The following is a 26,935-nucleotide window of genomic DNA, read 5'->3' as shown; positions in this document are numbered from 1 at the left end:
GGCCTGGAGCCAAAAACAGACTGTTTTCAGAGAGTTTTCACCAGGGCAGGAACTTCTCTGAGCTTGCAGGGCGTGGAGGTTCTTCTGGGGCCTGCTGCAGCCTTCCCCGCTTCCTTCTCCTGCGTTGCAAGGCCCTTGGGCTCCCTCCCGATTCCGCGGTTCTTGGTTACGGGTCCAGAACTGGCCTACAAGAACCAGCACCTGTCCAAGAAAACGTTTTCAGTGCCCAATATGAGTGGGGTGAAATGCAAAGTGAAAAACGAAGGACGCCTGAGCATGGGCAGAGATCCATCAGCACCATGCAAACGCAAGCCCCTCACCTGGGCCTGGAATTCAGAGCCTCAAAGAGCAGAGCCGGACTTGCTAACTGCCTCAGACGCCGTCTCTGTCTTGAGGAAATCGAGCCCTATCCAGAACAACATACTAAGAGTGCCTCTGAGCTGCTGCAGAGTGTTTCTCAAAAGCTGGTCTCTGACGGTAATAAATTTCATGTACAGTGGTACCTCGCAAGACGAATGCCTCGGAAGACGAAAAACTCGCAAGACGAAAGAGTTTTCCGTTTTCTGAGTTGCTTCGCAAGACGGATTTCCCTATGGGCTTGCTTCGCAAGACGAAACGTCTTGCGCCTTTTTTTTTTAAACCGGCAATGCATTCCTATGGGAAACCGTCAATACACAGTGGTGCTTCGCAAGACGAAAAGACTCGCAGAATGAAAAAACTCGCAGAACGAATTAATTTCGTCTTGCGAGGCACCACTGTACATGATAAAGGGGAAAGTTTTAGCAGGTCTGAATTCCACCCAGAGCCTTTGGGGATGGGTGGGTGAAATCCATGGGCTCATGAACCTAACAAGACAGCAAGACTGCTTTGCTGTCCTGGTTGGCAAAAATTGTGATGCAACAGCAAAACGAGCGAAGGCCAATCTCGGCTGCATCCGCAGAAGTCGAGTGTCCAGATGAAGGGACGTCCTAGTCCTGCTCTCTTCTCCCTTGGTCAGGCCCGGCACTCATCCTGCTCCCCCCCCCCATAATGGCCAATCCACAATGCATCTGGGCAGATGGCCAAACTGAAGCATGCCAGGCCTGGTGGCACAGCGCTGATCCACCATGTGCCACCAGGAGAAGCCAGCCTGCAAAAGCACATACCCTTCCTTCTGTCTCCCGGGGGGTCCTGCCCATCTCTAGGGGCTCCAACCTGACGAGGATCACACCCTGGAGTGCAAACGAGTCACCGGCCCCGATCCAGAGCCTCTTCCCAAAAACAGGCAAACGGGCAGAGGCTCCTTTCTTGACCGGCGGACAAAGAACTGGCTCGGCTGCTCTTGCCAACTTGATCACAAGGAAGCGGGTTGACCCAGCTAAAGCCTGGCACCAGGAGGAGGAACAGCTAATCCCTCTCACCCGATTTGGGAGGGAGAGGACCCACAGGGAGACTGGGATGGCTGGCTCCTCTGACGCCCTCCCTGCAGGCAGGGAAAGGCCCTTGGAGCTGGAGGAGTGGGCAGCCTGGAGCTCTGGTGCCCTGTGAAATTTGCGGCTGATTCATGCTTGGAGCAAGAATCATAGAATCATAGAGTTGGAAGAGACCACAAGGGCCATCGAGTCCAACCCCCTGCCAAGCAGGAACCACCATCAGAGCACTCCTGACATATGGTTGTCAAGCCTCTGCTTAAAGACCTCCAAAGAAGGAGACTCCACCACACTCCTTGGCAGCAAATTCCACTGTCGAACAGCTCTTACTGTCAGGACGTTCTTTCCAATGTTTAGGTGGAATCTTCTTTCTTGTAGTTTGGATCCATTGCTCCGTGTCCGCTTCTCTGGAGCAGCAGAAAGCAACCTTTCTCCCTCCTCTATGTGACATCCTTTTATATATTTGAACATGGCTATCATATCCCCCCTTAACCTCCTCTTCTCCAGGCTAAACATGCCCAGCTCCCTTAGCCATTCCTCATAAGGCATCGTTTCCAGGCCTTTGACCTGGTCTGGCGCTGATGGCCTTGTGCGTAAAAGCATCCCAAGAGCCTGCCTGCTGTGTCAGGCCAAGGGCCCACCTGGTTCTGCCTCCTCCCCTGTGAATTTGTCCAGTCCTCTTCTAAAGACATCCAAGTTGGTTCTCATCCCTGCCTCCTGTGGGAGGGAGTTCTACAGATTAACTCTGTGCTACTAGAAGAAAGACTTTTATCTGTCCTGAATCTTCACGAATTCTTGGGTTACAAGAAAAACTGTTCTCCATGCCCTCCTCCTCTCTGCAAGGTGAAGCAGAGACATCACCTTGCCAGCAAAGGCCCATATAGTTAAAGCCATGGTTTTCCCAGGAGTAATGTATGGAAGTGAGAGCTGGACCATAAAGAAGGCTGATTGCCGAAGAATGGATGCTTTTGAATTCTGGTGCTGGAGGAGACTCTTGAGAGTCCCATGGACTGCAAGAAGATCAAACCTCTCCATTCTTAAGGAAATATTTTGGCCACCTCATGAGAAGAGAAGACTCCCTGGAAAAGACCCTGATGTTGGGAAAGATGGAGGGCACAAGGAGATGGGGAGGACAGAGGACGAGATGGCGGGACAGTGTTCTTGAAGCTACCAGCATGAGTTTGACCAAACTGCGGGAGGCAGTGGAAGACAAGAGTGCCTGGCGTGCTCTGGTCCAGGGGGTCACAAAGAGTCAGACACAACTAAACGACTAAACAACAATGCGCTCCCCCCAGGCATATTCTGAGAAACCTTTTGCCTTTTAGCTCTTCTCCAAACTACAAAGTCCCAAATGGTACCACAGTGACTCCTTCCCTTCCTTCCTTGAACATATGGGCTGCCCTTTTCGAAACCTTTTCCACCTCTTCGATCTCCGTTATGAGACGAGGCACCCAGAACCAGCCACAGGACTGCCAATGCCGTCGCGGCAGAGATTTGTACAGCCGCATCCGTTTTATTCCCAATTCCTTTCCGAGGATCCCCAGTGTGGAATTTGCCTTTTTTTTTTTTCCACAGCCCCCCCACCCATCCATGGGGCTGACCTCTCCATCTGTCCTGGATGCATAGTGCCTTGCAGGGGCTTAGACTAGATGTCCCCTGGGGGTCCCTTCCAAGCCTGCAAGTCTGTGGCTCCAGGATCTTAGCTTTTGAGGAGCCCAAGGTGCATCCTGGGCACCGCTGCTGGCACAACTTGGCAAGCCCTTTCCCATGCCCACTTTAAAGGCAACCCAACTGCTCCCCCACCCCAGGTTTTTCCACTTTCCTCCATCTCTCTCCCTCCCCGCCCCCCACCATGCAAGCCCCTACAGGCCCTCCCTGCGAGGCCCACAGGTAGGGGGGCGGGCGAGGCCAAGCTGAGCGCCAACTCCAGCAGGAACAGCCTGTCCTTGCCAAGCCGGCAGCCGCCCCCTGCGGGTGCTGATGGGCAGGGAGGGTGCAGCTAGGGCCCTTCCTCCTCCTCCTCTTGCCCCCCCCCCCCATATCAAGTTGGATCCTGCAGCAGGGTGGGGCCAGGCAAGGAGCCTGCCAGCCCTGGAGCATGAGGGCAGGGAGAGGACCCAGGAGTCCGGGAGAGGACCCAGGAGTCCTGCAGCCGAGGCCTCTGCAGAACCCAGGAATTGGAATCTAGTCGAACCCCCGCCTGGCAGGAAGGAGGCCTCAGGCCAAGAGCTCCCCAATCCCGGAGAATGTGGGGCTGAGGAAAGGGGGGGAACCCAGGCTGGTTGCCCCCCCCCAACATGGCTGATTAGTGCCTAGACTGCCACCCTCTCTTTGCAGGCTCTGGCCAGGTGGTAGCAACCCCAGGGCAGGTGTCTGCTTGCCTCCAACCGGCCGCGGTTGAGTGGTGAGGCAAGTGCACTCCGCACGCGCTCAGAGGCACTCTTGTTCCTTCACTTTTTATGTCCGTGCCGCGATTGCTGCTTTGGGGGGGCTGGACTAGATGGCCCTTAGAGGTCCCCTCCCGACTCTACCATCTGACAACGGGGAAGCAAGGAAGGAGGTCCGGGCCCGCCTGCAGCTCGCCCTGCCTCGTCATCAAGAGATGCACTCTGCACATGCTCAGGGGGAAGAGGCCTGGCCCTTTCACCCCTTCCCGCGGAACGGCTGGGCACACCCTGCAGGGCAAAGTCCCAAGGACTCCTGGGCCTCATCCAGCACCCGCTGGCAGGCCGGGCTGTGCGCCAGCAGGCCGCCTTTGATGCCCCGATAAGATGGCGGCAGCTGGGCAGGTTGCGGCAGGGGAGGGAAGATGCCAGGGGTGGCCGGCAAGAGGCAGGCGGGCACCCAAGAAGCGCTGGCTGCCCTCGCCAAAGAGGAGGAGGCCTGCAGGCTCTCAGCCTCCCTCTGCCCCACAGAGCAGGGTGGGGCGGCTGCCAGGTTGTGGGCCTGGAGCCCAGGCTCCGGAAAACCCCCAGGAGGAGGCGAGGGAGGGAAGCAAGAGCGAAGTAGGAGGTGGAGCGGGAAAGAAAGAAAGAAAGAAAGAAAGAAAGAAAGAGGGAAAGGAGGGAGGGAGGGATGGAGGGATGGATGGAAGGAAGGAAGGAAGGAAGGAAGGAAGGAAGGAAGGAAGAGCTCTGGCTTCCAGCTCCCTCGGAAGGTGGTGCAATCTCCTTCCTTGGAGGTTTTTAAGAAGAGGTTGGACACTGACAAACTGGAACGTGTCCAGAGGAGGGCAACCAAAATGGTCAAAGGCCTGGAAACGATGCCTTATGAGGAACGGCTAAGGGAGCTGGGCATGTTTAGCCTGGAGAAGAGGAGGTTAAGGGGTGATATGATAGCCATGTTCAAATATATAAAAGGATGTCACATAGAGGAGGGAGAAAGGTTGTTTTCTGCTGCTCCAGAGAAGCGGACACGGAGCAATGGATCCAAACTACAAGAAAGAAGATTCCACCTAAACATTAGGAAGAACTTCCTGACAGTAAGAGCTGTTTGACAGTGGAATTTGCTGCCAAGGAGTGTGGTGGAGTCTCCTTCTTTGGAGGTCTTTAAGCAGAGGCTTGACAACCATATGTCAGGAGTGCTCTGATGGTGTTTCCTGCTTGGCAGGGGGTTGGACTCGATGGCCCTGGTGGTCTCTTCCAACTCTATGATTCTATGGATTCTTCAGCTGAGATTTCTGCATTTCAGGGGGTTGGGCTGGATGACCCCCGGGTGCCCCTTCCAACTCTACGATTCCATGAGTGTCTATCAAAAGAAGGCGCCTAAACCAGGAGGGAGGAGAAAGGCAGGCAGGCCTGCCAGCCTCCCAGGTTTCTGTTCCCTTCTTACCCCTTTTCCGGCTGCTTCCCCCAACCGCCTGGCCTGAGGCAGCGTCTCCCAGCCGAAGATTCTGCCTCTGGGGGCAGGAAAAGCAACTTCTCAGAGGAGCCCCAGCGGAGAACAGGGCGCAAGCGAGGCTGACATGTCCGCTGCCGTCCTGTTAATATTAACAGGCCCAGTCTTGCCACGAAGGCCAAAGTGCAGCCCAGGGACACGCAGAGCTGAGCCTTTAAAGCTCAGGTGCCCCTGAGCACGTGCAGAGTACATTTTCCCTACTCACCAAATTAGCTGGAGCAGAGGGCAGCCAAGATGGCGGGGACAGCAGTGCCCCCCTCTCCGGAGGTTTTTGGGACTCCAGCTCCCATGAGCCCCAGTGGTCAAGGATGATGGGACTTGTGGTCCAGGCAGATACGGAGGGCACGACGTTGGAAACCTCTGGGTTAGAACCATCGCCTCTGTCTACTGGGATTTGGAAAGAGGGGCGAAAGGGGGCGCTCTGTCCGGAAGGGGGTCATATCGAAAAGGGAACCGTGACAAAACATTGGGGGGGGGAGGAAGTGGGGGCTATTGGGGAACCGCAGAGACAGAAACGGAGCCCAGGACATAGACACAACATAGACATCTCTTTATCACGTATAGTCATTGAAGGGGGTCAGACTAGATGGCCCATGGGGTCCCAGCCAACCCTGGCCCAAGTCATGCTGAATGAGGGAGAAACAAAAATACATCTTTACTCATTGTTCATTTATTGCATTTCTGCCCCAACTTTTCCTCCAACGGGGCTTCAGGTGGAGCACGTGATTCTCTTCCCGCCCCCCTTTTTTTTGGGGGTGAAACCCCAAGTCCCTTTCCTCCCTTCCGCCTCTGACCCCCATGGGGGGGGGACCAGACCGAAGGCAGGCATTCACACAGGAGAGGAAAGAAAACAGCTTATTTTTAATCGAGAGACAATACTTCAAAGGGAGCTTTCCCCCACCCCACAAAAAAAAGTCAGAAATGCTCCTGTGCAAATGCAACCTAGAGATTTTTGTTGCAAGGGGGGGGAGGCTGTTCTCTGACCCCCCCCCCCGAGAAAGAAAAGCAGCGGCGCGCATTTCATCTCTGCGTTGCAGCAAAATTCAAAACCCGTCACCTTTTGTAATTTTCCAAATTCCTGTACGTGTGTGGGGTTTTTCGGGGGGGGGGCGATTGCATTGAGAACTACAAAGCAGACTCCCCCCCCCCCCCCGTTTGCAGCCAGGAGGCTGGAGAATTCCAGCTTGCAAAAAAAACCCCTAAAAACTGCTTTTCAGGAAGGACACAGGTGGAAGGGGGGGGGGGAGGAGAAACAGGAAATGGAAAAAAGAGAAAGCAGCTCCCAATTCCCAGGATTTTATTTTTTTTTCCATGGAAAGAGAAATGAAGGGGAAGGAGGGAAAGTTTTGCAGGCTCCCTGCAAGGCAAAGGGAACGAGAAACTGGGCAGGTGGGGAAATTACCCCCCCCCCAAAAAAAAGCACATTTACACCTGCCTCCTTGCAAGGGGGGAGCAACAGGGCTCAGAAAGAGACACCAGGTTGTCTCACAGCATTTTATTGGGGGCGCAGCTTGGGTTTTTTTTATTAATTCTTTTCTTGCCTCTCCATCCCCCTCTATCCAAGAATACTTGGTTCTCCCGATCCTCATTTAATCCCTGCAACAGCGACCCTGTGAGGTGGGTCAGGCTGAGAGAGGCGGTGGCTGAGCCCCAATGTCACACCCGGGGAGCTTGGTGGCCCAGTGGAGATTCGAACCCTGGTCCTAGTCTGACCATGCAGCCTGGGTCAGACCGTATACAGCCATACCTCGGGTTACAGATGCTTCAGGTTGCGTTTTTTCAGGTTACGGACCACCGCAACCCGGAAGTACCGGAACGGGTTGCTTCCGGGTTTTAGCGGCCGCACATGCACAGAAGCGCTAAATCACACTTTGCACATGCACCGAAGCACCGAAGAGTTGTGAACGCTGCAGGTTGCAAACGTGCATCCTGCACGGATCACGTTGGCAACCAGAGCGTCCACTATACACACACACACTGCAGTTTCAAGGCCTGGGTTTCGTCTCAGGAGAAAGGCACAAATGGCGTAAAAAAATCACTCTACAATTTTTCCTTTCCAGAAACTTTCCCCCCACCTGAAATATTCTCCTTCCAAAACCAAGAACCAAAGTTTGCTGTGCTTGCTGCATTGCAAGGGCTTGGGACTAGGCCCTGGGGGGGGGGGAGTTTTCTTCCAACTCTACAAAATTTTCAGTGGTTTAAAAAATGTCACCCCATCATCTCACACTTCTGCAAGTAAACCCGCACTCTGGGCAAGGGGCTCCTCCATCTCGCTCTCAGCTAAACCATGTGCAGAAGTTTTATTTTTGGGGATGGGGAGGCCGAGCTTCCAGCCACAGCCTCCCCAAAGCGTATGTCCCCAACCTAGTCCCATCTCCCCAGAGATATTTGGGTCTACAAATACATGGCCCTTCTCAGTGGGGCTGGGAGCTGAAGGTCCCAAATCCCAAGGTGGGGGGGAAGCGCAAGAACATTAGAAGAGCCCGGCTACTGGATGAGGCCCAAAGGGGGCCCATCTCTAGTCCAGCCACACAGGGGCCAAATACCCCATAAAACCTAAGAATTCGGATAGACTGCCTCTGGAGCTGGAGGTCCCATGAAAACGTTTAAGAAGCTCGGCTGCTGCATCAGGCCAGAGGCCCATAAAGTCCATTTCTCACGGTAGCCAAATACCCCCACAGAGCTTAAGAATCCAGATAGACTGTCTCTGGGGCTGGAGGTTCCACAAGAGCATGAGAAGATCAGGTCAATGGTCCAGTCTCCTGTTCTCACATGCCCCAAAGGGAAACCAGCAACAGGACACCAAACGCAGCCGTTCAGAAGCATCCGCTCTCTCCAGCCGTGCTGGCAGAGCATCCCTCAACAAAAGCCCGGCCATGTCCCTCTCGGAGACGAGGAAACGTCTTTGCGATCCGTTTGGAGATCTGTTTGGCCCTGCCGAGATTCCGCCCGATGTCCCTGCGAAGAAGGCCAGCCCGGCCTGGCCCCTCTCAAAAGCCAACGCGCCTCGGTTGGTCCAGTCTGCAGGCGAACCCATTAGAAGGGGTCAGGCCATGCGGGAATCGCACCCGGCGCTACGACAGGCAGACGTGCTTCCTCCACCAGGCCTTGGAGAGGGTCCGGATGCGGCTAGCGGTGCTGCGTCGTTGCGGCTTGGGCGGGGGGCCGCGGGCGCAGCGCAGCCCTGCAGTGATAGCCGTGTCAAAGACCTCCTTTAGGTTGTGCTGGGTGAGGGCCGAGCACTCCACATAGCCCAGCAAGCCAGCCTTGGCGGAGAGGGTGCGGGCGTCCGAGGGGGACACGGGCTTCTCCCGGCGCCGGGACAGAGCGATGAGGACCTTGACGTCCTGGCGCAGGTCCGACTGCGTGCCCACCAGCAGGACGGGCGTGGCCGGGCAATGGCGGCGCAATTCGGGGAGCCACTTCTCAGACACGTTCTGGAACGAGGTGGGAGACACGACGCTGAAGCAGAGCAGGACCACGTCTGCCTTCGGGTAGCAGAGGCGCCGCAGGCTGTCGAATTCGTCCTGTGGGGGCAAAGCGGGGCGGCCGTGAGGAGGGAGAGAGGGGTGCCCTGCAAGCTGGCACCCCTGCGGGAACCGCAGAGCTGGGAGAGGTCCTCCAGGGGTCATCTAGACCAACCCCCCACAATGTGGCAGGAATCGCCGCTCGAGAATCCATGGCAAGCGGTCAGGGAATCTCTGTTTAAAGCGCTCAGGTGAATCAGAAAACGATGACCCTCGCTGATTTTAAATGCAGGGCTTGGAGGGGGCCCCCTGGTGGTCATCTAGGCCAACCCGCTTCTAGGGAGGAAGGGCAGCTTACAACATATATGCAAACATAGGTAAAGGTAAATGGACTTCTGACCATTAGGTCCAGTCATGGCCGACTCTGGAGTTGCGGCGCTCATCTCGCTTTATAGGCCGAGGGAGCCGGCGTACAGCTTCCGGGTCATGTGCCAGCATGACTAAGCCGCTTCTGGCGAACCAGAGCAGAGCACGGAAATGCCGTTTACCTTCCCGCCGGAGTGGTACCTATTTATCTACTTGCACTTCGACATGCTTTCGAACTGCTAGGTTGGCAGGAGGAGGGACTGAGCAACGGGAGTTCACCCCGTCACGGGGATTCGAACCGCCGACCTTCCGATCGGCAAGTCCTAGGCTCTGTGGTTTAACCCACAGCGCCACCCACATCCCCATCAGTTTGCCAGAAGCGGCTTAGTCATGTTGGCCACATGACCCGGAAGCTGTACGCCGGCTCCCTCGGCCGATAAAGCGAGATGAGCGCCGCAACCCCAGAGTCGGTCACAACTGGACCTAATGGTCAGGGGTCCCTTTACCTTTACCTTAGCCATATTGATTTGTATGCTGTTGGTGGGTTTTTATCGTTGTCTTGTTGGGCTGTCTATGTGAGAAAGGGGAGCCATACCGGGGTGAAGGTGTCTTCTTCTGTTTGTCCCCGTATCAGTTTCAGTTTATTGGTTAATTTTTCTAGTAAGGCTGTTTCCCATACTATTTGGTACCGTTGGTCCATGCTTACTCCTGACAGGTCTCTCCAGTGTCTGGTTATGGTGTTTCTGGCTGCTGAGAGTAGGTGGGTTATGAGTTCTTTGTGATGTAAGTGGGCATTCTTGTCTTGGAAGATGTTTAGTAGGGCCAATTCTGAGATGGTTTCTAATACTTGTTTGGTTATTTTACTTATTTTACTTACCGTATTTTTTGCTCTATAAGACTCACTTTTTCCCTCCTAAAAAGTAAGGGGAAATGTGTGTGCGTCTTATGGGGCGAATGCAGGCTGTGCAGCTATCACAGAAGCCAGAACAGCAAGAGGGATTGCTGCTTTCACTGCACAGTGATCCTTCTTGCTGTTCTGGCTTCTGAGATTCAGAATATTTTTTTTTCTTGTTTTCCTCCTCCAAAAACTAGGTGGGTCTTGTGGTCTGGTGCGTCTTATAGAGCGAAAAATACGGTATTTCACATATGGCTGTTGTCCAGAATAGTTGGGTTTTGGGGCACTCCCACCACATATGGAGGTATGTGCCTATGGAGGTGCACCCTCTCCAGCATTTTGGTGAGGTTCCTGGGCGTATTTACGCTAGTTTTCTTGGTGTTAGGTACCACCTGTAGGTGAGTTTTAGAGTGAGTTCTTTTCTTTTCATTGATATGGATTTAAAGGGGGGGTTAGACCACATTCTGGTCCATTGAGTGGGGTTGATCTCATAGCCTATGTCATCCTCCCATTGTTTTTTGATTGCGTCTAAGGAGTTTGTGGGATTTTGTAGTAGTATTTTGTATACTGTGGGTACCATCCCTTTACCGTGTCCCTTTGTTGTTAGAAGGAGGTTTTCGAAGGTTGTCAGGGGCCTAGTTGCTGCTGATTTTACTGCTGGATTGTTTAAGAAGCCATGTAATTGGTGATGTGTTAACCAGGGCATTTGGGTGTCTTCTAGTTTGTCTTATATTTCTTGTGTTGACAAAGGTTTGTTATTTTTTTGTAGAAGTAAAAATTAAGCAATATGTCTATTTCAAAGGCAAATTGCAATCACAACCAGAATGGATCAATATCTACGTGTCTGTATTAGGACCCCGGACACCAGAGCCGACCCTCCTCAGTTTCCCCACAAGCCAGATTCGGGAGGCGCAAAGAGATTTGGGAGGTGCAAAGAAGGGCCCCAAATAAATGTGGCCCCGCAAAGCCCACCTGCGCCTCTCGCCTCCGGCACACCTTTGCCCTTACAGGTTGCGGGGAGGGGAAGCCAGCTGTGCCGTTTACGGAGGGGAAAGCGGTTCAGCGGCAGGCTTGCAACCCTCGGGAATAGATTCGAGAAAGCAAGTTGCTAGACCTCAAGAAGGCCCAAGGGACGGTTAGGAAGGGCCAGGTCAAAGTGCCAAGTCCAGGTCAGTCTCTAGCCCATCCCGTCCAGCCTCCTTACCTGCCCTGCGGTGTCGCACAGCTGCAGTCGGATGGGGTCTCCGTCAACCTGCACCACAGCTGGGGGGCGAAACAGAAGAACGGGGGGGTCAGAGTTGGGAAGGAAGACAGACCCAGCCGCCCCAGATCAAGACACGGCATCAGGGATTTCACTCGCCCAGAGGTGGAAGTCAGAGCCCAGCGCCTTCCTGCTCAGTCTCCCTGGCACTGGAGGCGGAAGGGACCTCCAGAGGTCATCCAGCCCGACCCCATGGAACACAAGGGTTGCAGCTCAAGGATCCCCGGCAGAAGGAGAACTGTGGTTCTTGACAGACTCCTTTGAAGACTCCCCCCAGGGTCATCTAGCCTAGCGGCCGATATTGATTTCTTTTTTTTGGTGACTCCGCCGGGACTCGAACCCGGAACAGAGGCTGATTTTGATGAATGGGAAGGAGAGAGACAATTCCCCTTAATATATGGACTCTCTTTGGATAAATATAATTCTATCTGGAATGAGTTTATGCAGAATATATTAGCTTACCGGCAATTATTTGTAATATACACATCTGCATATTAATGGATGGTGACCGTATTTTCTTCTTCTTTTTCATTCCCACTCACTCTTTAATCCCCCACCCCCGGTCATCTCTTTACGAATGAAGTTATTTTAATAAAATACTTATAATAATAATAAAATTCTAGCCCAACTCCGGCAGTGCAGGGAGCACAACTCAATAATCCCAGACCCATTCTCCGTTGCAAAACCTCTTGTTATTCACTGCGTCGTAGTTTGGGAGGCACCCCAGCCAACCCCCAACCACTTTTATACTTATTTAATATTATTATTCTGACGTCATTTGTTTGATTTGCATTTCCCGCGTCATCCATAGATCTCCTCCGGCAGCCTTCGCTCAGACTGAGGCTACTCTGGTGAAATGAAAGTTTGTCTTTCGCCAGGTAGGAACTAGGAGAGGAAAACTTGGATGCGGTCGACTCCAGGCCTGCAAATCTTTCCTGGCAGAACGAGGCAAGCAGGAAGAGGCTCTTGCCGGGGTCTCCCGTGAAAAAGGCTTTGCAGGAGCCACTGCAAACCGGGCTCCGGGCAGGGCCTCACTTTGGGGAGCAGGTAAGCCTGCAACGTTGGCGGTGCCCTCTGGCTGTTGAGCAGGCATCGCGCTGAGCACTAGCCACGCCCCATGTAGAATCACAGACCTGCTCGGTTGGATAGGGGACCCCCAAAGGTCATCCATGCCAACCCCCTGCAATGGCAGCTGAAGAATGACCTCCGCGGATAAAAAACCAAAACCTCCCGGGAACCAGTGTCGTCGTTGCTCTTGCTCGTCCCCGCAGAGCGGGAAGGGGACACCCAGAGGTCATCCATCCCAACCCACCCCCGCGCATCGCTCGCGTACCGGAGAAGCGGTCGAGGGCGGTGGGGACGTATCGCGCGGGGAAGCCGTTGGTGCTGTAGCTGAGCGCCAGGCTGGTTTTCCCGACGGCGCCGTCGCCCAGCAGGACGCACTGGAGGCCCCGCAGGCGCCGCTGCTCGCGGGGGCGGCGCGGGGGCACCGGCGGGAGAGACTCGCCCTGCGGAGGCATCGCGGGGTCCCCTCGCAGAAAGCGCGCGGGCGGGCGGAGAGGCGGCGGCGGAGGCAGTGGCGGACGCTCCTTCCAGGCTGTGCGCCCGGGCGCAGGCAGGCAGGCAGGGAAGCGCCTCGTCGGGGCCACGCCTCCCCGCCCAGGAGGACACGCCCCTTTGCGGGGGCGGGGTCTGTACCTGCCCCCTCACCTCGCGGCAGCCTCCGCCCTCGACGGGGAGGGCAGAGAGCCCCCTCCCCAGCCTAGATCCAGCATGGAACAGGGGTGGGACTAGATGACCGTCGGGGGTCCCCTTCCCACGGCTCCTCGATTCTATGAACACGCTTCAGGCGGCTCGAGGGAAGGGATTCCTCAGGAAATCACAGGATCGTCGAGGGGGTGGGGATCCCCGAGGTCATCCAGTCCCACCCTCCCTGCCATGCGTAAAGGGCGACGCTGTGGGCTGAAGCCAGGCTCCCTGCCCCCTCCTGCAACCCCCCCCCCCCCATTCCCTGCTTTGTCTCTCTGAAATGGAAAACATATCCTTCCTGACAATGTGTTTCTTTCTGGAGGGGGCGTCTTCCTGCTTTGCGCATCAGACAGTAGCCGGGAAAAGCACACACCCCGCGCGCGCCCTGGACGGCGCATCCCAGCGAAAACAGGAAACACACCCGAGGCGTTACTGGAAATTGGGAAGCGGGTGACTGGACGGGGGGCGGGGGGCAGGAGGTCCTCCGGTCCAAAACACTTTGTGCGCGACCCCCTGGCGCCAACGGCCTCCCCCCCTGCAAGGCTGGACGTGGCCCCTTTTCCCCAGAGTTCACACCAGCCTTGGCTAAGCCGGGTTAACAATCTTATGGGTAAGATTGGAAGGTTCCGGATAAATTGAAAGACGGGCTTCTTTACGCAGCGCAGAGTTAAACGGCGGAACTCCCTCCCACAAGAGGCCGGGGGGGGGACTTTGATGGCTTTGAAAGAGGAATGGGAAAATTCATGAAGGACTCGGCTCTGCCTCGCCAGCTTAATTCTTAACCCTAGGCTTCCCCTGACGCGTTATTGCGCTTGGATACAGCATTGGCGCTTCCCTTGGGGCCCCTGTGAGAACAGGAGCCTGGACGGCGGGGGGCGGGGGACACTGTCCTGATCCGGCAGGCTCCTGTTCTTAGCCCAGGCGCCTTCTTCCGTGTGGGGTGGGCACTCGCTTGGCCCTGGCGCCGCCTGCGCTCCCGGATCCTGCTAAACCGGTTTGGCCGGCAGGAAGAGCAGAAAGGAGGGTGGACCCAGCCGGCCAGCCTAGGACATTGGCACCGGGGCCCTGAAAGCGGGTCTGATCCAAATGCCGAGGCAGAAAAGACCTCCATCCTGTCCCTCGCGTGTGCCCCGTCGAGGGAGGCAGCTGGCAGACAGCGGGGGGGGTCCCCCTTCAAAGAGGGGAGCCAACACCACCTTCTCCTCTTCCAGCTGCTCCTCGGCCACCGAACGAGAAGGTGCCTCCATCACAGCTGCCAACCTTGGCCCCACGGAGGACCCAGATGAGCCAAACTCCGTCCAGGGGTCGGGGGCAATAGGCGCCAGCTCATTTGGGGTCTTCCGTCTCTGAGTCCCAGGCAGCCGGAGGAGTACTGTGAGCTGTGGGGTCAGCGAATCCTAACTAAGTAAAGATAAAGGGACCCCTGACCATAAGGTCCATTCGTGACCGACTCTGGGGTTGCGGCGCTCATCTCGCTTTATTGGCCGAGGGAGTCGGCGTACAGCTTCCGGGTCATGTGGCCAGCATAACTAAGCCGCTTCTGGCAAACCAGAGCAGCACATGGAAACACCATTTACCTTCCCTCTGGAGTGGTACCTATTTATCTACTTGCACTTTGAGGTGCTTTTGAACTGCTAGGTTGGCAGGAGCAGGGACCAAGCAATGGGAGCTCACCCCGTCGCGGGGATTCGAACCTCTGACCTTCTGATTGGCAAGCCCTAGGCTCTGTGGTTTAACCCACAGCGCCACCCGAAAGGTGCTGGGGCTCAAGGCTGCTTGGCCCCCGGCCCCTTCCACCAGGGCCCTCTGTTCCCTCAGCCAGGTTTTTGGACATTCTGCATTCCTAGCTCAGTGGGAGGGCATCTACTTTGGGTTGGACTAGATGAGCCTTGGGGGTCACTTCCGACTCTGCCGGGAAGGCAGGAAGGCTCCGGGTTTGGATCTCGCCTCTGCCAGTTGAAGGAGGAGAGGTGGGGGCCTGCCTTTCAGGGGTGTTGTGAGGAGCCAGCTAAGGCACAAAATAATAATAATAATAACAATAACAACAACAACAACAAAACAACAACAACAACAACAACAATAATAATAATAATAATAATAATTTATTATTTATACCCACCCATCTAGGTGGCTTTCAACAAAAAGACCTACACTGGCTCCCAGTACGTTTCCAAGCACAATTCAAAGTGTCGGTGCTGACCTTGAAAGCCCTAAACGGCCTCGGTCCAGTATATCTGAAGGAGCGTCTCCACCCCCATCGTTCTGCCAGGACACAGAGGTCCAACTCTGAGGGCCTTCTGGCGGTTCCCTCCCTGGGAGAAGCCAAGTTACAGGGAACCAGACAGAGGGCCTTCTCGGTGGTGGCACCCGCCCTGTGGAACGCCCTGCCACCAGATGTCAAAGAGAAAAACAACTACCAAACTTTTAGAAGACATCTGAAGGCAGCCCTGTTTAGGGAAGCTTTTAATGTTTAATAGGTTATTGTATTTTAGTGTTTTGTTGGAAGCCGCCCAGAGTGGCTGGGGAGTCTCAGCCAGATGGGCGGGGTATAAATAATGAATTATTATTATTATTATTAGTAGAAGTAGTAGTAGTAGTATTACAATTACACCCTTGTAGAGGGACACGGGTGGCACTGTGGGTTAAATCACAGAGCCTAGGGTGATGATGATGATGATACAGTAATGCTTCAAACATTAAAAGCTTTCCTAAAGAGTTTGGCTGCAGGTTCCTTCTCTGAGACACAGCGAAGGGTGTGTGTTTTCCACGCACTGGAGAAACTGGGAGCAGCTGGGTTGTGCAGTCCAGGGCAAACAGGTTCAGAACAGCTCCAGCTTTCTAGTCCTTCCTAGTTTCCCACAGCTCCTCCCGGCCCGACCCGGAACTGCCTAGGTAAATCAGATACTCGGAGAGCGCAATGCTCTGAGCGAAAGGTGAACTCCCTCCTGCCAGCTACCGGAAACCGCACTCAAGACCCAAGCCGCCTTGAGCTGACCCACATCTCCTCTCCCTGGGAAGACCCCCCCAAGCCCTGCCCCCCAGGAGGGCAGTGGGAGGATGAGGGAGACCCACAGACCCCTGGCAGCAGCCCAGAACCCCTGACCCTCCTCTTTTATTTTTAAATGAGTGGGTTAGAGAATTACAGAACTGCAGATTTGGAAGGGACACCCGGGGTCATCTAGTCCAACCCCCTGCAATGCAGGAATCACAGGATTGGCATGTGGGAAGGGGGGAGCTGGTTGGCGTTGCCGCCTGCTGGTGTGTGTGCCTGCGTTTCGTTTTTGCAGGGGAAGTCTGAGCCTCACCGCTTCTTCCTGTGAAATGGGTATTGTGCGCCACCCATATCTGGCACCGAAAAGGTGGGGGGGCACCTCTACTCGAGGCCATGTGGGTGCAGGTGATGGCTAGCTAAAATAGTCAACAGAGATGTTGGCAAGCCACTTTGAAGACGACGCAGGTCTTGTCGGCCTCTGAGCACGGATAAGGTTTTTCTGCTCGGTTGAGTGCAAACCAGTTTCCTTCAGAGACCCCAGTCTTCCATGTGTGGCCCTCGACTGCTCCAATCTGCAGAGCTGGCACAGGTGCCACACAATGCCCCTTCCACATTTGTGCATTTTGGAACGCCCTGCCTCTTGACAAACGCTGTCAACTGCACTTTTTCCGGCCCCTGCTAAAATAATAATAATAATAATAATAATAATAATAATAATAATAATAATAATAATAATTTATTATTTATACCCCGCCCATCTGGCTGAGTTTCCCCAGCCACTCTGGGTGGCTCCCAGTCGAGTGTTAAAAACAATACAGCATTAAATATTGGAAACTTCCCTAGACAGGGCTGCCTTCAGATGTCTTTTAAAAATAGGATAGCTGCTTATTTCCTTGACATCTGATGGGAGGGCGTTCCACATGGCGAGCGCCACTACCGAGAAGGCCCTCTGTCTGGTTCCCTGTAACCTCACTTCTCGCAGTGAGGGAACTGCCAAAAGGCCTTCGGTGCTGGACCTCTGTGTCCTGGCTGAACAATGGGGGTGGAGATGCTCCTTCAGGTATACTGGGCCACGGCCTTTAGGGCTTTCAAGGTCAGCACCAACACTTTGAATTGTGCTCGGAAACGTCCTGGGAGCCAATGCAGATCTCTCAGGACCAGTGTTATGTGGTCCCGGTGGCCACTTCCAGTCACCAGTCTAGCTGCCGCATTCTGGATTAATTGCAGTTTCCAGGTCACCTTCAAAGGTAGCCCCACGTAGAGCGCATTGCAGTAGTCCAAGCGAGAGATAACCAGAGCATACACCACTCTGGCGAGACAGTCTGCGGGCAGGGAGGGTCTCATCCTGCGTACCAGATGGAGCTGGTGGACAGCTATCCTGGACACAGAATGGACCTGCGCCTCCATGGACCGCTGTGACTCCAAAATGACTCCCAGGCTGCGCTCCTGGTCCTTCAGGGGCACAGTCACCCCATTCAGGACCTCTGCCTCTGCCCTGAGGTTTAGAAAGCCGCCATTAGTCCCGATCTATTTTAAGTCTATTGTTATTTTATCACCGGCCTTTTCTCTTGTTATTGTTTCCTCTGTGTTTCTGCTTTTTCCCCACTCAATAAATGCACTCTGCTCTGCGTCCCTGTGCCAGGACAGAGAAAACAGAGAGCTGTCTACCTTGGCACCGTCTGCCTGCCCCCCCAATGCTTTTGTCCCTCTGGCACATGACCAGCCCCCCCTTACTGCCCCAGGTCCCCCTCTGGTTCAAAGGCCAAGCGCCAGCCTCCTGCTTCTGTTAATCCCGTGGCGCCACGGACTTTGCTCACGTGCGTCAGCTTGCGGAGCAGATAGCGATCTTTGGAAAACTGAGCAGTGGTGGGGCTGGAGCAAGGGGGGTAGGGAGGAGAAGGAAGCCCCCTCACCCTACAGGCAGTGGGGTGCAGGGGCATCTCAGCCAGGGGGCAGGGGCAATACCAGCCTGATGGGGCCATGACACAACCACTTGAGAAACTGGCTGATTGTGCTGGCATCGTGGGGGCATTGGGGCAGCAGGTGTGACTCAGGCCTTCTGCCAAGGCCCAGGAACTGGGTCAAGGCGGCGGCTGGAGGCCAAGGAGGGGGCTCTGCCAGGCTGTGGAGGGGAGGCAAAGTGCTGCCAAGCAGGGAAAGAGAGTTGACCTACATTCCTAGGCAGAACGGGCTCAGCTGGCACCTGCCCATGCCCAGCTCTGTGTTCTCTCCCCCGAGGCGATGGTTCGTCAAGGGCGGCAGACCGCAGCTGACTCAGCCCCGATGTGACCACGGAGCATGCAGCGCTCCGGGTAGAAGAGCACCTCTGAGCATGAGCAGAGCGCAATGACCGTCGGCGGACTCCCGAGCACATCAGAAGAGCCGGCTGACCAGGCCTGCAGCCAACCTGACACCTGTTTTGGGAAAGCTGTTCAATGAACACACAAGACGGAACTGGCTGTACGTCTGAAAAAATAATATATACTATTCATTGTATTGAATTGTCGATTTCAACAGAAGTAACTCAAAGTTCAAGACCCAGTTGATCCGTTCATTCTCTAATCAGTTTTTGCATAAACTGTGGAACTGTAACAACCTTTTGTGTGGATTTTTGGACTTGATGAACAGACAGGTGGAATAGACACTTTCACATATATGGACCTTATGCATAAACTGATTAGAGAATGAACTGATCCTGGGCACCACAGTTCAAGAAGGACACTGACAAACTGGAACGTGTCCAGAGGAGGGCAACCAAAATGGTCAAAGGCCTGGAAACGATGCCTTATGAGGAATGGCTAAGGGAGCTGGGCATGTTTAGCCTGGAGAAGAGGAGGTTAAGGGGTGATAGGATAGCCATGTTCAAATATAGAAAAGGATGTCCCATAGAGGAGGGAGAAAGGTTGTTTTCTGCTGCTCCAGAGAAGCGGACACGGAGCAATGGATCCAAACTACAAGAAAGAAGATTCCACCTAAACATGAGGAAGAACTTCCTGACAGTAAGAGCTGTTTGACAGTGGCATTTGCTGCCAAGGAGTGTGGTGGAGTCTCCTTCTTTGGAGGTCTTTAAGCAGAGGCTTGACAACCATATGTCAGGAGTGCTCTGATGGTGTTTCCTGCTTGGCAGGGGGTTGGACTCGATGGCCCTTGTGGTCTCTTCTAACTCTATGATTCTATGATCCACTGGGTCTTCTACTATTTTCGTTGAACTTTGAGTTACTTCTGTTGAAATCTACAATTCAATACAATGAATAGTATACAGTGGTACCTCTGGTTACGTACTTAATTCGTTCTGGAGGTCCGTTCTTAACCTGAAACTGTTCTTAACCTGAAGCACCACTTTAGCTAATGGGGCCTCCTGCTGCCGCCGGAGCACGATTTCTGTTCTCATCCTGAAGCAAAGTTCTTAACCCGAGGTTTCTGGGTTAGCAGTCTGTAACCTGAAGCATCTGTAACCTGAAGCGTATGTAACCCGAGGTACCACTGTATATTATTTTTTCTAACATACGGCCGGTTACGTCTTGTCTGTTTATTGAATATGTTTCACGTAACCAGAGGTTTGTTGTTGTTCTGTCTTGGGAAAGCAGCAAGCAGGATCCGAGCGTGGGAGCAAGTGGGGTTCAGGAGCCCTCCATGTTGGCAACCCTCCTTGCTGCTATGTTAACCTGTGGAACTCCCTCCCCCAGGAGGCAGCAAAGGGCCACCAGCTCGGATGGCTTTAGAAGAGGATGGGGCAAATTCACAGAGGACGAGAGGGCTAGGGATGGCGACTAGCCAGCATCGCTATTCTTCTGAGGCAGCCATGCTTCTGAACCCTCGTGGCTGGAAACGGCAAGAGGGGAGAATATTGGTCCTAGGTTCGAATCCTGACTGCTGGTTTCCCATAATAGGATGCTGGCCTAGAAGGGCCGTTGGCCAGACCCGGCAGGGTCTTCTTGTGCTCTTCTGTTCTCAAGATCAAAAATAGGCCTGGGATTAAATTAAGTTATAATTAAATAAATGGGATTTAAAATGTTAAGGAAAGTGAAGAAGATGGACTATAATTGGAAATTGTTTTAGTTTAATAATGATATTGGAAAGCTGTCACTTTTAATTACAAGCAAATTCAGAAGGGAGGGATTTGAGGAAGATGTTTAAAAGGATGGATTTGTGAAGAATTAAGTTTATTGTTTATCTGTTTATTGTCCCCCCCCCCTTTTTTTTCTCTTTCTTTTCTTTTTCTTTTTCTGTTTTTGTGTATCATTTTGCTTTGTGGTTTGTGTTATCACTGTGGAAAATCTAATAAAAAAATTAATAATAAAAAAAAAATATCAGTACGGTTTTTGCTCAGAAAGCACTTTATTTCAAGGGCGCAAGGGGTCAGTTGTGTCAGCTGAAGCTCCCATCTTTATCTACACCTGGGGGGCAGCTGCAGGATGCGGCCCCCACCCCCTTGCAAGGCCCACGTAGGATAAAACAGCAGCATCTAGAGAGAACTAGGCAGAGCAGTGAGACTCCTGGGCGGCCAACCCTGCAAGGCTGGCAAGGTCTCCGGGAACGAGAGCAGGGGCGTCACCCCAATCCGGTCCGCTTGAGTCACTGGCAGTAGAAGTCCCATTTCTGAAAGAAAGGAAGGTTACTCATCCTAGGCAGGTAACCCCAAAATGCAAATCTCCCAACCTGCCCCACTTGCTTTTCGCACGTGCTTTTCGCATCTCATGGCCCAGTGGACAAGGAGAGGAGGCAGGGAAAGGGTTCAGGGGTGGAATAATAATAATAATAATAATAATAATAATAATAATAATAATAATAATAATAATAATTTATTTATACCCCACAATTCTGGCTGAGTTTCCCCAGCCACTCTGGGCGGCTCCCAATCGAGTGTTAAAAAGGATACAGCATTAAATATTATAAACTTCCCTAAACTGGGCTGCCTTCAGATTTTTAAAGATAGGATAGCTGCTTATTTCCTTCACATCTGAAGGGAGGGCGTTCCACAGGGCGGGTGCCGCTACCAAGAAGGCCCTCTGCCTGGTCCCCTGTAACTTGGCTTCTCGCAGCGAGGGAACCGCCAGAAGGCCCTCGGTGCTGGACCTCAGTGTCCGGGCTGAATGATGGGGTGGAGACGCTCCTTCAGGTATACTGGGCCAAGGTCTTTAGGGCTTTCAAGGTCAGCACCAACGCTTTGAATTGTGCTCAGAAACGTCCTGGGAGCCAATATAGGTCTTTCAGGACCGGTGTTATATGGTCTCGGCGGCCGCCCCCAGTCACCAGTCTAGCTGCCGCATTCTGGATTAGTTGTAGTTTCCAGGTCACCTTCAAAGGTAGCCCCACGTAGAGCGCATTGCAGTAGTCCAAGCGGGAGATAACTAGAGCATGCACCACTCTGGCAAGACAGTCTGTGGGCAGGTAGGGTCTCATCCTGCGTACCAGATGGAGCTGATAGACAACTGCCCTGGACACAGAATTGACCTGCACCTCCATAGACAGCTGTGAGTCCAGAATGATTCCCAGGCTGCGCACCTGGTCCTTCATGGAAAACGGGGAGCTCTCCCCACCGTGCCCCCTCCCACCCCACCCCCCAAGTCACCCCAAACTTACGTCAGTTTTCACTTCCACCTTGCCTGGCTTCAGGTACTGGTTCTCCTGGACGACGGAGCTGGGGAAGTAGCCCAGGCGGGCTGGCTGCTCCCCATAATAGTCTCCTTGCACCTGTGCCAAAAAAAAGGGGGTGGAGCAGGACACACCTGGGTCCCTTTTCCCCATAGAACGGGCTCCCTCTGCTGGCTGTTGTGGGAAGTGCCACCTTCATGCGATTTAATTGCTTTTTCATCAAATTTATACAACACTTGATTAAACAACAACACCAGAAATCGGCTTGCAAAACAATAAGATTATTGTTGTTGATTTTCCTTAGTGATAACTTAAGGCTTCTGAACCGATTAAAGAATTACAATAGCCTTAGTAAAGGTAAAGGGACCCCTGACCATTAGGTCCAGTCGTGACCGGAGTTTTAATGATTGCCTTTTCTCTATTTTCTAATTTAATTTTCTGCACGTTTTAAAGCATCGTATGTTTTCCTTGATTTCACTGTTTTCTCTTTTTGCAAACCGCTTCGGGGTTTGCCTGTTTTTACAATCAAGCGACATGGAGGTTTCACCAAACAAATGAATGAAACCTGTCTTTATGCATTTAAAGGTAAAGGGACGCCTGACCATTAGGTCCAGTCGTGGCCGACTCTGGGGTTGTGGCACTCATCTCGCTTTATTGGCCGAGGGAGCCGGCGTACAGCTTCTGGGTCATGTGGCCAGCATGACAAAGCCGCTTCTGGCGAATCAGAGCAGTGCACGGAAACACCATTTACCTTCCCACCGGAACGGTACCTACTTATCTACTTGCACTTTGAGGTGCTTTCGAACTGCTAGGTGGGCAGGAGCTGGGACCGAACAACGGGAGCTCACCCCGTCGTGGGGATTCGAACTGCCGACCTTCTGATCGGCAAGCCCTAGGCTCTGTGGTTTAACCCACAGCGCCACCCGCATCCCAACAATAGACTTAATAGCAAATTTAAACTTGAAGCTGCTTTCTAAACCATCTGGACAGGCCTGTCTAAACAAAATGATGTTATTAGCAGGCGACCCAAAAAGTTCAATAGGCAGGGAGTTCCAAAGACCACTAAATGTTTGGAACGGGTATGTGTAAGGCAGGTTCATGCCATATGGTGCACACCATGCTTAAAACACCTTTACCTTACAATTCAACTGCCTTCTCCGAGATCATCCTCTACTGTTTATTGCCCCTGTTTCGGAACACAACCAGCTTCTCCTCAGTCCCATCACATGGAGAAGGACACAGCCAGGGGCAGGAGCAGGATCCGAACCCAGGGCAACGGCTTTGGGGACCCAGGAGCTGGGACAAAGCAGGACATGCTCACTGCTTCTCAGTTTTCAAGGACCCCAGGGGGCCATCTATCCCAACCCACTGCCACGCCGCGATTTGACAGCCAACTGACGCCCCCTGGCCGCTACTCACGCTGCCTCCCCAGAAGAGTCGCCCGCGGCCCTTCAGCTTGGAGAAGACGTAGACCACTTGGCCCCGCTGGATGTGGATGAAGCGGCAATCGGGCGCGATGTAGCCGTGGAGAGCAACTGCGATGGAGATGGGATCTGCGATGGGGGGGGGAGAAGCACAGGGGGCCGCCTGAGATCCTGCTGTCCCAAAGGAACATGGTGCCCGGGTTATCCTCTCCTTCCCCCCACAAAGCCATGCCCACATCAGAGCATCTGTACCCCTCTCTTCAGGCATAGCTGTCAACCGTCCCTTATTTGGCAGGAAACTCCCTTATCCCAACGCCGTGTCCCGCTGCTGTCCCTTATTGCTGTCCCTTAAATTTCCCGGGTTTCATGCTCTCCCGGCTCGGGAGGGAAGCAGCGGCTCGGGGTCCTCCGCCGCGTGAGAGAGTGCGCACTGGCGCTGTTGTCCTGGCGCGAGGAGTTCCATCGGCCCTTCCCCGCCTGAGGGGGGGGAGGGAGAGAGACTCTCGCCCACGCTGCCCGCGAGCCCGGAGGCGGCAGCGGTGGTGGCAGCTGAGGAGGCGGCCTGAGGGCGGAGGAAGAGGAGGGGATGGGGAGGGGCGCAGGGCAGTGCTTCAGCGGCCGCCGCGGTGCCGCAACCACCTCATGCCGGATTGACAGCATCCGTCAATCCTACCAATGTACGTAACTTTTACAACAGCAAAATCCCTTATTTTGGCTGCTGACCCCTTATTTTCGAGGCTGCTGGTCCCTTATTTTCAAATCTGTAAGTTGACAGCTATGTCTTCAGGCAAAGAGGCTCCCAGGGCGGCAGCTTGCCCAGAATCACAACAAGACAGTCTCTGCCCCACAGGCTTACAATGTATATTAAAAAACACACCACGGCACGCAAGGAAATAAGAACCGCGAGGGAAGAGGAAAACCAAAGCTCAGGAGCTATTTTTTAAAGTTGGAATGAAAAACCGAAGGATGGAATCCTTTGCAACTGGAGGAAGCGGGAAGTCGCAAGTCTCCCCCCCCATGGCTTTGGAAAGCTCTCTGCCCCAAGGGAAGGGTAGCATCCTCACTCTTCATAGGGAGTCGAGAGTTTGAATCCGCAGTCAAGGTCAAGCTCCCTGGATAACCTTCGGATGCTCTGTGTCTCGCAGCCAAACCTACCCTACAGGGTTGCTGTGAGGATAAAAAGAGGTGGAGAAATATTGTAAGCCACTATGGGCTCCTTGGAGAAAAAGGTGGGATAGAAATGGAGTGATTTATCCAGGCTTTTTGGCCAACGAAAGTTTTCAACACAGCTGGTTTTAACCCTACGCTCCAAAGTGCCATTTAAAGTTGTCTTTATGTAATCTTGTTACACTGCTCCCTTTGGGGAGAAAGGATCATAAAACCATCCTCTGGCCTCTGCTTAAAAAGCCCCAACAAAGGAGAGTCGACCCCCTTGCGAGGTTGTCCGTTCCGCTCTTGAACAGCTTACTCTCAGAAAGTCCTCCCTGGTGCTTCGTAGGAAACATGCAGGACGCATTAGAGAAAAATAATTTCTGACATTTCTTAAGGACTGGATACTTTTTGCATGAAAGAGACAACAAACTTGTAACAAATGCATTTGAAGATTGAAAAAATATTGGGTTTATAGAAGATAGAGTGGTTGAATGTTAATGAATGAAGACTATATTTTGCTGCAGAACAGAGAACCAGTCATCTTTTTATCTTTATTATTTTCCTCTTCTTTTGCTTTCATTTCTCCTTTCTGCCTCTGTTCTTTCCCAATTAAATATCTGTCTTATTTCAGTGCCTTATAAAAAGATACCTTCTAATGTGTATGAATTTTTATATATCTTCGAATAAGCATCAAGTAACATTTTTTTTATGGAAACACAGAGGACAGGAGGACAACGGCACTCCGTTCCTCATTGCTGCCCCCCAACGGCTGCTATGCAAGAGGCAGCCTTTGTATTAGGGGAGAGGAGCAAAAATTATTACTGTACCCCATGCACTTTTATAAAGAAGCCCAACACACTGTCTGCTCCCAGAGAAGTTATTCTGGACCCCATATCCTTTTTCCAGCTCTTCAATAACTGCTGGGTCAGGTCAAAAGGTGGCCAACCTTTTGGCCCTAGTGGCCAACCGGATGCTTGTGGAGAAACAGCAAGCAGGATTCGAACCCTCTTCCCTCCTGCGTTTTCCTGTTCCAAACTTCTGGCTCCTGGGAACGAATTGTGGGGCACCCTTTCCCCCATCTCGCTGAGCTTCCTAGAGGACCTCTTCCTCCCCACCCCCCAATCTTCCACAACAAAGAGGCGAGGGGAACTCACGGTCGCATTCGGCGTCGGCACACAGCTTCTTGTCCGCAAGCTTGCCCATCTGCTGCCCGCCCCACGCGGGTCCCCAAAGGGCCCCGAGGAGTAGAAGGGCGCCCCCGAGGGTGCCCCAAGCAGGACCCCCCATTTCTGCAGACTGGCCGGACACACAGCCTCAAAGGCTTTTCTTGTGGAGAAACTGGTCAGCCTCCCAGACAGGGACAAGATGCTGTTTGTAGCCTGTCTAGGTTTGCCCAGGCGGCATCGTTGGCCGAAGCCTGCCAGCCCCACCCTCTCCCCTGCTGGCTGAGCTACCCTGATGGCATGGAACGTCCGCCAACGCTCCAGTTTCTCAGGAGTAAGGATCCAGCCCCCAGAGATGGAAGGGGAAAGTGTTGCAGGAACACCTACGTAACTCAGATCTTCACACCGCCTTCCCCTTCTCCCGGATTTCACAAGCCTGACACAGCGGGCCAAGAACTCTGAATCTAATTTTCTGCCAGCTGCACAACTTTGTAAGACTTCAAATAAACACAGCAAGTGGGGGAGCAAATGGATCCGATCTGGGTCTGCTGCCTGGCTAAACAGGAAGCAGAGGGCAGAACAGGCCAGCCCTGGAAGAAAAGGGCTCCCTGTCCACACACAGACTACCTTGTGTGCTGCCCTCCTTTCTCGGGAGGGCAGGAAAAGGAGCAAAACAGGGCCTGGAAGGGAGCCAGGAAGCCGGGGTTCAGCCGCCCAGGACAGAGGACTACACAACAGCTATTAACAAGAAAATGCAGGGGATCAGTTGGCTATGGAGTCTCTGTCCTGAAGGGTGCAGCAAGAGTTACCCCAAATTTATTTTATACGCTGAAATTACAGAAAGCATAGCTGCTCAGGTCGACCAAGCAAGGCCCCCTGTACGTCAGTCACACACACTCAACTTCAGAAGGAAACTTATTCACTGAGTTTCTGATGAACTTGTCCCAAGTCCCCCAAACAAAATGTGTTGTCCCCGGGCATAAGGAGCACTTGATGCAGAGCAAAGCAGGGCCATGCTTGCTGAGGAACCACAGGCCTGGCGTAGAGAGGGAACCCGAGGATTAAGCCCCCCTACCTCAGTGTGCACCCACCTTCCCACGGATGCCCACAGATGGCTATCAAAACTCACGCCAGATTCTTGGCCACCTCCAGTGCATAGTTCGAAAGTCCATCAGCCTCAGCTCCCTGGAGCTAAAGAGTGAGACCCCTGAGGCTTCTGTTTGGCACTCGCAAGAGCAAAAGGAAGCTGGTGTGCTGGGTTAGGGTGTGGGATCACGACCTGGAAGATCAGGGTTCAAATGCCTCACTTGGCCAGGAAATTCACTGGATGACCTCGGGCCACTCTTGGGACTACCCTCCCTCGCAGGGCTGTTGTGGGGAGTGAATGTGGAGGGAGGAGAATGATGTCTATGCCACCTTTGCTCCATGGAGAAAAAAGTGGGATGTGATTGCAATAGATAAGACAGTAGCCCCATCCTGACTGCTGGAGAAGAGTTCTTATGCCTACAAAGATACAGGTGAGGATGCAGGTTTTAGAACACCCACGTAGCTACTTGCCAAGGGCG

General features: G+C 53.4%; 2 protein-coding genes and 1 long non-coding RNA gene across 4 annotated transcripts in view; 1 reads left to right on the top strand and 2 right to left on the bottom strand.

Moving 5' to 3' along the window:
• Positions 1–26,935, top strand: part of LOC310684836 — a 56,660-nt gene that overhangs the window by 9,180 nt on the left and 20,545 nt on the right. The window lies entirely within an intron of this gene.
• LOC310683580 (rho-related GTP-binding protein RhoU-like) lies at positions 5,961–12,919 on the bottom strand. 2 transcript variants are annotated; one of them, XR_014514428.1, is made up of 4 exons: positions 12,629–12,909; positions 11,239–11,297; positions 7,986–8,833; positions 5,961–7,862 (listed from the first exon to the last, which is right to left on the bottom strand). XR_014514428.1 is itself a non-coding variant. In XM_083453523.1 (3 exons), the coding sequence occupies exons 1-3, from the start codon at positions 12,813–12,815 to the stop codon at positions 8,381–8,383; spliced, it is 699 nt and encodes a 232-aa protein (XP_083309649.1). In that variant the 5' UTR covers positions 12,816–12,919; the 3' UTR covers positions 5,961–8,380. The 2 variants fall into 2 exon arrangements, 1 of the variants encoding a protein (XP_083309649.1); XM_083453523.1 differs by having other exon boundaries at positions 5,961–8,833; positions 12,629–12,919.
• On the bottom strand, positions 20,351–26,157 carry MIA (MIA SH3 domain containing). The gene is made up of 4 exons (XM_083456379.1): positions 25,362–26,157; positions 23,051–23,184; positions 21,620–21,730; positions 20,351–20,635 (listed from the first exon to the last, which is right to left on the bottom strand). The coding sequence occupies exons 1-4, from the start codon at positions 25,492–25,494 to the stop codon at positions 20,612–20,614; spliced, it is 402 nt and encodes a 133-aa protein (XP_083312505.1). The 5' UTR covers positions 25,495–26,157; the 3' UTR covers positions 20,351–20,611.

This window comes from Podarcis tiliguerta (assembly GCF_965153285.1).
Source record: "Podarcis tiliguerta genome assembly, chromosome: 8".
In the NCBI taxonomy this organism is placed as follows: domain Eukaryota; kingdom Metazoa; phylum Chordata; class Lepidosauria; order Squamata; family Lacertidae; genus Podarcis; species Podarcis tiliguerta.
This window is presented reverse-complemented; position numbering and strand designations above follow the sequence as displayed.

What these genes read in the sequence shown, in the direction of transcription:
- LOC310683580 (XM_083453523.1), bottom strand. Translation starts at nt 12,815, where the DNA reads ATGCCTCCGCAGGGCGAGTCTCTCCCGCCGGTGCCCCCGCGCCGCCCC. An exon ending in CGCCCTCGACCGCTTCTCCG is followed by an intron (nt 11,298 to 12,628) that starts GTACGCGAGCGA and finishes TTCGCCCCCCAG; the next exon opens with CTGTGGTGCAGGTTGACGGA. An exon ending in TGTGCGACACCGCAGGGCAG is followed by an intron (nt 8,834 to 11,238) that starts GTAAGGAGGCTG and finishes TTGCCCCCACAG; the next exon opens with GACGAATTCGACAGCCTGCG.
- MIA (XM_083456379.1), bottom strand. Translation starts at nt 25,494, where the DNA reads ATGGGGGGTCCTGCTTGGGGCACCCTCGGGGGCGCCCTTCTACTCCTC. An exon ending in TGCCGACGCCGAATGCGACC is followed by an intron (nt 23,185 to 25,361) that starts GTGAGTTCCCCT and finishes CCCCCATCGCAG; the next exon opens with ATCCCATCTCCATCGCAGTT. An exon ending in GACTCTTCTGGGGAGGCAGC is followed by an intron (nt 21,731 to 23,050) that starts GTGAGTAGCGGC and finishes TTTTTGGCACAG; the next exon opens with GTGCAAGGAGACTATTATGG.